The sequence below is a fragment of the Lagopus leucura genome, unplaced genomic scaffold, assembly GCF_019238085.1.
Source record: "Lagopus leucura isolate 7727_CA_CO unplaced genomic scaffold, USGS_WTPT01 Super-Scaffold_100159, whole genome shotgun sequence".
NCBI classification, from domain to species: Eukaryota; Metazoa; Chordata; class Aves; order Galliformes; family Phasianidae; genus Lagopus; species Lagopus leucura.
This window is the reverse complement of record NW_024962335.1, coordinates 9301838-9313184: the sequence shown is the minus strand read 5'-3', so window position 1 is coordinate 9313184 and position 11347 is coordinate 9301838. Positions and strand designations below refer to the sequence as shown.

The window sequence follows — 11347 nt, the reverse complement described above, 5'->3', positions numbered from 1 at the left end:
CAGTGCTCAGGGTGTCGGCAGCACACTTGCAGCAGCTCCACCGTGCATCTGTACACCTCTCGCTGCTTTGCCAGGGCTCGTCCTCTCCGCCTGCCTCCCTCCTCCCTCCCTCCCTCCTTCCATACGGAGAGCTGTGCGAGGTGGTGCTATAGTAACAGGCACAATACCTGTCCTCAGGTCACACCGGTTCAGGAGCAGGACCTCATCTACAAAGGCAAGAAGTTTATTAAAAATTGATGAGCCCTTTCTGCAGCAAGGGGAAGGCAGGCTGCGGCGCTCATTCTCTATTTACGCCAACCCAGGTGGGCCGTTGCCTTCTGCATCTGCTGAAGGACCCGTGGCCTCTGTCCCGGCCCTAGCATTAATTATGGATGCTGCCAGCCCCTTGGGCTGACAGGCACAGAGCTGCACTGCCACAGTGCTGTTTGACTCATAGAATCGCTAAGGTCGGAAAAGACTGCTAAGATCACGTGGTTCAATCAAGCAGCGAAAGACTGGCCATGAATTAAACGCAGTGTATTTTCAAAACACAGTGTGGTCGAAAAAGGTGAACCGTTTCAACTCAGCCTGAATTTGTGATGGTAACGTGCCTTTCCTAGCAAGGAAAAGAAGCATTTCATGCAAATTCCTGTGGAAATGCTGCCTCACCAAGCCTCCGTGTTGGCTGGAGTCAAACATAGCAGGCCTCACTCATCAGGGAGGGGAAAGCCTAGGAACTGGGGAGGCTTTACTAGGCTGGAATCTCTCTTGCTGCAGAACTGGTTACTGTTTCTTTCTGCCTCTTGAATAATTGACACACTCTACAGCAGCTTTGGAAAACTCTAGGTTCAGCACAGGTAACCAGCACATTGGGTCTAGAAAACAGCCCTCCCACAGTGAGCAAAGGGGGAATGAGGCTGCAAGGCCATCTCCTAGCACTTACCCCCCATGCACCTCTGGCAGGGTAGCAAGGTCATTGCTTTGGGAACATGGGCCCAGTACAATCACCCATACACAGCAAAGCTGGGTCTCCACTTTTCAAAGGGGATCCATAAAACAAAGTATAAATATTTGTAGAGATACGCACATGTAGAAGCATATAATGAAATTGTCTTACATTTCAGTAAATATGTATTTACTTTGTAAGAGAGCTTGCTCATCTTGACAAGTGGTTTTCAATCCATCTCTTCCAGAAGTCGTAGAGCAGAAGCTTTTAATTTGTCCCCATCCCGGTCTTCTGGTCCTGCTTCAGTTAAAGGGAACACACACCAGAAAGAAGCTGTGCTCTATATTTAATGCCTTATTCACCTACCCACACACACGAGTTGCATTTACTGTGAAGTCTGTCTGTCATGCAGTTGGAAAACTTTCAAGCAGCTTCCCCAGAGCTTTGCATCAAGTGGGTGGGTATGTTCCCCTCATGGCCATCAACACTCTCTCCCCACCTCTGAAGATGCCCAAGGCCATGTTGGATGGGGCCCTGTGCAGCCTTATCTGGTGGGTGGCAGTCCTGCCCATGACAGGGGGTTGGAACTGGGCGAGCTTTAAGATCCCTTTCAACTCAAACCATTCTCTGCTTCTGTGTTGCACACCTCACCTCTAGTACAACTGTCTATTTCTCACAGCAGTTGTCACCTCTCCCTGCCCTTTAAGGTTTGCAATCCTTCCACTGCCTGCAGTTCTGCTATGCCACAGTAGTGGCCACTTTGCAATTTCCTAATCTCTTCCGTAAGGCTTAAAGCAACAGTGTTGCTAACTCACATTTATGCAGGGAGGCTTCTGAACAGGAGCAGCACAGCTTCTTGCTTCCCCCTCTCTGGGTTCAAAGGCTGGCAAAAGACCCTGATTCCAAGCAGCTGATGCAGGTCCAAGGAGCTCTGCAGGGCTCTGCTCCTGATGGACACTTTCCACGAAGCATCACACAACTCCCAACAAGAATGCGCTAGAAGAGGCAATTGCAACCTCTGCACAATCCCTGAATGTATTTTGGAGCACCATCTGAGCACAATCCAGGTCTGCATACGCAAATAAATACTTTGTGAAATTAAAATTACTCCTGGCTACATACAGACTGTAGCTATAACTGGAACTACAGACTCATATCACGAAAGGCTCTTGCAAGGCTATATTGAAACTGTATTTTAGAGACATAAAACCAGTATGTAGACAGCGACTGCTGGGGCTCACCTGCTATCATTATAAATAATAATCATAAGAATAAAATGAATAAGAATCAATAATCAAATAATAATCAAGAATAAAATGAGTTTTAAGAAAACTCAGATGTTGACTCTTACTCTAACTGTGCATGGAGGGCACATAGCTGGATTCAGGTTGGCAGCATCCTCTCAGGAATGCCAGGCAAGAAAACATCAGAGCTAGCAGGAAACAATTCTCAGTTGTACGTGGTTAAGTAAATGTACACCTGGAGGCTGCCTACTTTGTTAGAGCTATTTCTTTTGTTGAAAAGCCTAGAAAAATCATCTTTATACTGCTTCTGCTTTTGACTGCTCAAAATAATGTTTAGGGTAAAACCTGTCAGTGAAGGGGAGAATTTTGCTACCGCTTGCAGTGTGGGCTGGATAGCATAGACTTTACACACGCAGTGTCACTTAAAAGGCACACCTCTTTTGACTGTGGTCCCTGACACAGCCTTGCAGGCAGACATTTCTACTAAGGCTTGTAAACCAGAAAAAAAAACCAACACCACTCAAGAGACCCTACGAAAGTCAGTTTAACCATCTAGTTTTGGAGAATTAGCAGATAATTCTTTCAGTTCAGGCCAGCCTTCACCAAAGGCTGCTGGGGTCCCTCAATGGAACCATATGCAGGTGCGCAAAGCATCCTAAAGCCTGGCCAGTCCAAGGCATACTGTTAATTTTTAATCTGTTTCTTCTCTGTTTCAGGCCATGTGATCATGTCCCTGTTGCTTGTGAGCTGCTCATTGGATCACTCTTGTTATTCCCTTAGAGAAACATCATTTTGTAAACCTGGTTAAACCTAAAGCAGAGCAAGTTTGACAATGCTCTTCTCACAGACAAGACCTTGTTTAAAAGCTGCCTCAGAGATTTGATGGCATCTTATCAAGTGCGTGCTACCCTGCTGCTTATTGCTTGAAGTAATGTAGCAACTACTCCACTAAAAAGTGTTGAAATTGGCTCAATAATTAAAGGAAACATAGAATAACAGACAAGACTATCACATGTACTTTGTAGTGGTAGGATAAATGCTAAGAGCCACATTAGGTGCTCCAAGAAATCGTAAGAACATAAATTAGAAAGCATGAGAGTCCTTATCTAAATGGATATATTTTGCTTTCTTCTCTTCAGACAGAATTAAAGTCATTTAAAGCTGAAATTATCAGTTCACCTCAGGAGGCAAAGCATTAAGTAACGCAGATAAAACTCTCACAGCAAGAGGCAAGAGTTGTAATGTGGCGCTTCTGAGCACAGTGCTCTGTGCACAAGGAACAAGAACGCTCTGATGACTCCTGCTGATGGTCAGCTCCTTCAGTGGAGGGGAGTGCAGAGGTCTGTAACCAGTCATTTCCTAAGAAAAAAAGTCAACTGTGAATTTTATGTGAGAGTCTCTTTCAGCCATGGTATTTCCAAGAGAAACCATAACTACAGGTACGGTAAACAAAACCAAGAAAAAGAACATATCTGAATATCTGGAGGTACTCAAACCCCGCCTGGACACGCTCCTGTGCAGCCTCCCGTCGGGGTCTGCTGTAGCAGTCGGGTTGGATGTGATGACCTCCACAGGTCCCTTCCAGCCCCTGTGATTCTGTGAAGAAACAGAGACTGGGGATGTTAACAGCAAATCAATAACGAGAGAAAGAAATAGCTTTCTTTATTGGAAACTGCTAATAGAATGAGAATTTCTTGCACCTTACACCGTGGGTATATTTCTATAATATTTGCAATTTACTTGGAAGTTGCTTGGGTTACAGTGACACCTTATGGTAGTTTTATTGTATTTTACAGGTCTTAAAACCTTTAAAGCCTGTCACTGCCAGTGAGGAACTGCTCTGATATATTTAGAAAGCTTTTTCCTTTAAGTTGCTCAAATACATGCTTAGAATATATTGTAAATTACTTTTTAAAAAGCACTGAATAGCTAATATTTATTTAGCTGTTCGTGTGCTTGTGCATAGGTAGGAAAATGCTTTTCTCACATTAGGAGTCAGCTCCCAGTCTACCAAGCAACTGCAGTGTAATGATGTGAGTGCAGGGAGCTTCATAGATCCTGGACAAAAACACATCTGTCTCTAGCAGCAGGAGAAGAATATCAAATGAACCACTGCTTGCACAACTCCCCACAAATTGCTCATTTCTTACATTCCTCACAGCTTCACACATGATATGGTAACAGCTTTATAAACACTGACATAAGAATGATTAATCTAAAGCTTTGGTATACTATATACTCAAAAGGAGGGACTAGAGATACTAAGTAAAGGGATGAAGTGGAGACATACTTCATCCAGCATCAAAGTGTCCCAGGTAATGAACAATGAAATGCAAAGTTATTCAGCTTTTCCTGTTTGACACATAGGTTAGCTGCATTAATGAAAGAATTCGTGAAATTGTGATTTCTAAGGCGCTGCAAACCAACCCAGAACATGTGGATTACAGCACTTTCTTGCTCAAGATACAGACAGTAGTTACAGATCCAATCAGTGCCTAGGAACAGAGAGGATGAAGAGAACCACTAGGACAGTAAAAGGTACTCGAGTCAGAGATCATGACTGTGATTTTCATTGTGGGATGCCGTTGAGTTTATCTTCACTGGAGCTTCACTCTCTTCTCTCCTATGACCAGTGAATGAAATACGAGAAAGCTGCCCTCCCTGCTGTACTTTCCTCTCTTACCAGCCCCAGCCAAGGATGATCCTTCTAAGCAGATGAGATCTCTGACATCACATAGTTGATCAATTAATGTCATGAAAAATTTGACCACCACCCTCCTTCAAAGTGCTGGTAAACTCAAGAGCCTGACAACGCAGCAGAGCCTGAAACCCAAGCTCAAAGTAAGTGATGTTTCTTAAGAAATGAACAGTGAAAATGAAAATTTAGATCACTATGCGGCATCAGAACGCCAACTTCAAACACGGGCTTAGCGTGCTTTCAGAAAAAGTAAATGTTAATGTCAGAGTTATCCTACCTGTCAGCTCTTCCCCACAACTTCTGTTCCTTCCGTGAGGGAAATACATGATCAAATTTCACAGGCACCACTTTAAGAAATGAAATTATGTTCCATAATCCATAATTCAAACAAAATATAGTGATAAGGTTCTCCACAGAAGTTAGTATTTTATGGAGATCTAAAATCAAATTATCTTTCAACACAAATATATGAAAAGTTCATTTATTTCCATAGGCAACCTCATTCACAGTACAAAGTGATAAGAATTTCTCAAAACAGTCACTGTACCTTTTACATATTTTAAGTAATTGATCTAAAAGTTGATACAAGAATAAATTTGTTTTTGAAGAGCTGTCCATTAAATTGGAGATACACCAATGCCATGCTATGACAGTTCTAATCATGAATCACAGCTGACACTACAGTAACACTACTTCATAAATGAGGATCTTCATGTTTTACAATCAACACATAAAATTGCCACTAGTAGAGACTGTACGATTAGACAAATAAACAAATATTAAATATTTTGCACAAGGCCTGAGTTCACTATAACATATTTTGATTTACAACTCTCAGAAATCTGTACAGCAGTTAGAATTGTTTCAGAGAACTCAAAGACGATACAACTTCACAGGCTTGTATGTTCGGTTGATAGAGGTGTGAGGCCTGGAAGGCAAGAGGATTTGGTGTATGAATTCAAGGTTTTACTGCCTTGCGTAATTTCTTTGTAAAGCAGCCAAAACCTACTGGAAAGATAGATACAAAGCAGGACCTCACATGAAAATCAGCTCAATCATCCGAAAATCTCCAGACAGGTTTCCTCACAGCTATTTCAGAATAAAAGTTCATAATAGAGTATATAAAATGCAGCATATCTCTTAACAAAGAACATAAAAGGGTTATGTGTACAGCAAGATATTTCTGTATTCCCCTTCCTCGCGTTTCTTTAGTTGGAAGTGGCACAAATCAGTGATATTTCCCTCCTCCATAAAGAACTCATCAATGAACAAAAATCACTGTGAAAACAAGGGACTCAGTCTCCACAAACTTACCTTTTAAAAACCATTCTTTTCTGCTCAAGTTGTGTAGGTATGGGCAGACTAACTGAATTAATTTATAATACATAACAAAGCAGCATATAATCGTTTGCCCAAATGGAAGCCTTGTAGAATTCAAATTAAATTTTAAACTACTTTTTTTTTTTGTTTGCTCTCCTGGGTTCCCCTCGAACTGAAAAAAATCTGTAGTCTTGTAGTCTAAATACACACTTACCTATCTGTAGACATACACACAAAAGAGGTTACAATACTAAAGCTACCACATTTTCCTTACTCTAAGGTGCCACTGGGATATTTATGGAAATATATGTGAAATAAATGTTGCTACAAACCTTAACAGAAAAGTTTTAAATCGTTAAGACTTAGGTGCACAATATTTCAAGCATTAAAAACGCAACCTTTTACTTGGAGTACTCAGCACCTGGGCAGACCAGTAAGGCCTCAACTTCCCCAGGCCACTTCTAATTCACGTCACCATTCAGAGGGGAAGACATACAGTATTCAATAAAACAAACTAGGAAACATCCTATCTCTGTTCTCAGTAAAATTTCTTACTTTGTCTCTCCCATACAGCTGGTGATTCTCTAACTTTCAAAAGACTGGTACTGCCCTTCAGATAAGAAGACTTCACAGGCCTTACTATGCCTTATCCACAAAACGCGTGGGAAAAAGAAAATCTGCTCCTCCCTCCATCCTTGAAATGACACTTGTGCCATTTCATTTCCACTTCTCTCCTCTTGAAAGAAGCAGCTAACTACTCAGCTAACTACTACAAAGCTCACTACTCAATATGCAACTAGTTTCAAGGTTCCTCTCAATCAGCCCCAGTAGTTTCTCAGGCCTCTTTAATACCATCCTTCCACCTACAGAATTAATTTTCTAAGACTGGGTTTTTAGAGAATGCTTCAGAGGCTTTCACACTTCAAGAATTTTGAACCAACAGTTCTAATACGGAAAAACTGCTGTGTTGGTATGAGAGCATTCATTTAACATACACCAGAGCAGCCAAAGGACAACTGCTTAAGATATGCAACAATTTCTACTTCTCTTCTTTGCATTTCTCCTTTTTTGTAAACATTTCATAGACAAATCAATCAAAAAACATTTCACCCTTCTTGTCTTTGCTAATCCTTTACAAATGAATGGGAAGTAAGGAGGAGGGCCAGACAAGCAAAACGGGTGTGCAGGGCAGAGGCTGTATGGTGATGATTCAACCAGTCAGCTTCCACACTTTTTCCTTTAAATTAGGTTGAATATAAAGGGTAGAAATTCTGTGTAACTTACAGAATTGTTCAGATAATGAAGACACATTTTATATCAGGTTACTTTTCCAATAAAGAATTTGCAATTTCTTGAACAGATACTAGTTTTGAATTTGTGTTATCCATTTTGTTTTGCATTAGGGCTGAACAGTCTCCTCTACTTCAGGTCAGTTGAGATGCAGAACTGTTTTCCATCCAAGTCAAGAGATAGAAGGTCTCTGGAATACCCACATTTTGTAATACGGTTCCTTCCTCCTACTCCTTTCTACAAACTGAAATGGATCTGAAGCACAACCGTTGCTTTCAAACACTGGTGTTTACTCTGGCCATAATATAAGTCTTTCATCCTCTTGCAGGGCTTCAGAATGATGATGTACAAGTGAATACATGAACTGGACAATGGTTTCTAAGGAAAGGCTATTGTAGCTGGAGCCAAGTGGCACATGGCACATTGGTGACTTACCTCTTGCAACTCCTCTTCCCTTCAAGTTAAGCGGAAATAATTGAGATGTTCAACATTCAGTTCTCTGACACACTAAATAGGAAGTATGTGCAAAAAAGAGGGATGTGATCCTCTGATTTTAACTGAAATTACTTCTCCAATTTTATTTTTTAATAACTGGAAAAAAATTCTATGATTTTCATAAGCTCCCTGTTTTCTTTGTTTCTATTCATCTACTCTGGACATTCTGAAAACTGAGGCTAACAGAGAAATCAGAATGATCTGTGGAAATGTGAAATAAGAAACATTTCATATCATTTGAGCCACATAAAAATATTATTCCAACACATCAGTATCACAAAAAAGAACTTTAGTTTTATCTTTTAGGATATTTTTTGCTTTGTTCTTACCAAATACATTCTTCAACAGTAGATGCCAAAAGTATACGCCTCAAACCTCAGAGTTCAGCAATCTTACACATAAAATTTGATCACAATATAATCAAAATTTTTCAGTCAACTTTCTCTCCATAAATTAAATCTAATTGAAGTTCTGAAATTTCCCCAGGACAAGAGGATCAGCGGCTAAAAAGCAAGAACAGGACACTGATATTTAAGACTGCCTTTACCATAGATATATTAATTACATACACTGTAGAGTCCCAAGAGATGTCATTTTGAATATAACCTTCTTTTCCAAATAATTCAGAGGAATACAGATTCAAGTAATTTTTCAAAGTCTTGACTTAAGTTATCCTAACAAAATGTAGCTTTCAAAAAGTTGATGTAAAAGAAAACATTAGTGTGATTGAGAATATAGAGTACTAGTAACTTTAAATGAATTTAAATAATTTAACAGTTCTAGTATAGTACTTAGGTTTACACAGATACCTTAATATAACCTATGATGTTTACCATGAATATTAACAGCACATAAGCATCACAATCTGTTAGGCTTTGTTTTCTAAACCATAATTTCACTGGTCCCAGGTATTCTAAAATAATAGGGCTAAGGCAGCAGCTACAATGAACAATTATTTGGGAAATATGCTTAATGCTATTACTACTTAGAGTTGTTGAAGTATAACAAAATACATGTCACATTTACAGCATAAGGCCCTTTGGTTTCTTAAGCAGCAAATGAAAGAACAATTTCTTCAGTGAAAGGCTTTGAAAAATAAAGCATGTAGGCTTTCCATAAAAAAAGTAACTAGTTCTTTCCTTCTTGAAATAGCCAGCTAGAGTCTCCAAAATATTACATAAGAAAGTTCCTGAAATTCTGAGGAAAGAAGAAGTTAAAATCCAACAGTAGTATCTGACAAAGCAGAGATTTTATCATGGGCAAGCTGAACGTCTACCTTCTGCAAACTAGAACAAACTACTGCTTCTTTTTCTGGAGAGCTTTATTAAATTTGGAGTAATACAATAAAAAGGATCTGAAATATCTGTGTATTTGTCATATATTCTAGAGCTTACAAATCTGTATTTGAGAACTTACTTCACATTAATCCATCCTCCATAAGGACTTGAGTTAAAATAAAACTAAAATGAAATAGTTTATTCTAGTCAAGGCAATTAATGGCAGTCTGCTTTTTCACAAAACCATGTGAAACTTCTAGGCAGGCAACTCTTTCCCATCTTCCCAACAGTGTCCAAACCAAGTAATTCAAGACATTTCCGTTACCAAATCAACTGTAAGAAATTGGGGCAGTCAACACTTGAATTTTACAGACATTTTTTTTTCTGGGAAATTCTGAAACTACTCATACCGTTCTTTTCTTCCCTCTCACCAGTCAAAAGCAGTATCAAGCAAACAAAAACTATCCTGAAATGAATAGCAAATGTGACTGAATCACCACACGTATTTTTAAATCCTGCTTATGTGGTATGTGGCTTTTGCCATGGAGTTGGTAACAAGGATCTGATGTTATAAAACAGGTTGTCAACTGTAGCAGAACTTTCCCACTGCTCAAAATTTGCACAGAATTCTAAAACCACTTTATCTTGTAGTTTACTACCACATCAATTCTAATTATCTCACAAGTGAAGAAAGGCAAAATGTTTTTTCATAGTGTCTCACACAGTTATCAGGTAGATATTTCTATGTAACGTGGCTACCAAAACATTCTGTGTCAGCGTAAGAATTTACTTTCTGGAAACTGTCATGGGATATTGTAACAGTTGGTACCAAATTCAGATGACATAAATCGTTAACAATAGCTGAATTCAGCAGGCACCAAAAAGACTGATCCACAAGATAGGACAGCACTAAGTTGCATTTCTTAGTGTTATTATCCCCCTAAACATTTCTGTTTAAGAAATGCAGCTTTGTTTAAATTCAGGAACTGTGAATACACTTCTTAATAATTTTTAAACATTTAGCTCCTTCTTTTTCAATTGAATTTATGCATCCTACCTTCAGTGCTTTGAAGCTGGGTAAAAAGATGGGAAATCTTTAGCACGCAAGATGACTTTGCACTTGCACAATTCCACTGCAGTACCAGGTGAATGCAAAAATCAGTCCTTTTTCCGGTGCAGAAATCTTTACCTTGCTGGATGAACTTCCCCCAAACCATGCTTTTATCATTAAAAAAAGATGTTAATCAGCTTACCCACGATTCAAATTATATCAATCTTTGAAAAAAGAAAAGACACACATTACCCAAAAAGATCTTTTAAGTCATTACTAGCTGAGCTGCTGTTTGTCATTGTGTTTGCTGGTTGTGCAAAGTTCTGAGGAGCAAAGAAAGGGTTACCCTGTATACCAAAGCCAGTCTGTCCTATCATGTTCATCTGAGGCCCCATGACTGAACTGCTCACACTTGGAGACCCTTGTGGGGGCACAAACTGATTGACCCACTGGTTTGATTTCTGTTGAGCCAACTGTTTCATACTAACTTTGGGTTTTTGAGGACCAAAAAGATTATCTAAAGCAGACATATCTGGGGGTCTGTTTGGTTGTGTCAGTGGAGAGATCGCAGACGCAGCATTCATAGGACTGTAATTTGGCATACTGGCTGTTGGTACGATGCTCATCTTGGTTGTTCCTGCTGCACTTGGACCACTGAAGAAATTCTGAGCAGTAGGACCACTTCCCATACTGAATCCAGCAGTCTGAAAACCCATATTAGTATTTAGTCCGTTTGTCATATTTCTCTTTGTGCTGTCGACAGGTGATGAAAATCCCATTCCAACACCCATACAAGAGACAGAAGAGAAGCTGTTTGAAGATGCCACTTTAGCTTTGTTGATAGAATGGCTGGTCAAAGATGACATACTGTCTATTAAGGTATCTGTCAAATCTTTTGTCTGCAAAATAGATAAATATTAATATATTAATATAATATATATTATATTAAATATATTCAATATATTTCCTGTACATATATGCCAGCAACAGTTTTTAATCACTGCTCCCGTGGAACTGGCACTCATTTTTTCCAGAAATTCTCATTTA

General features: G+C 39.5%; 1 protein-coding gene across 2 annotated transcripts in view; it reads right to left on the bottom strand.

Moving 5' to 3' along the window:
- Positions 1-5332: 5332 nt before the first annotated feature.
- SCYL2 (SCY1 like pseudokinase 2) overlaps positions 5333-11347 on the bottom strand; it is a 35672-nt gene continuing 29657 nt past the window's right edge. For both annotated transcript variants that reach the window (XM_042890130.1, XM_042890129.1), the window contains one exon: positions 5333-11199. In XM_042890130.1, the coding sequence (XP_042746064.1) occupies positions 10549-11199 (651 nt within the window). In that variant the 3' untranslated portion in view covers positions 5333-10548. The remainder of the gene's footprint in view (positions 11200-11347) is intronic.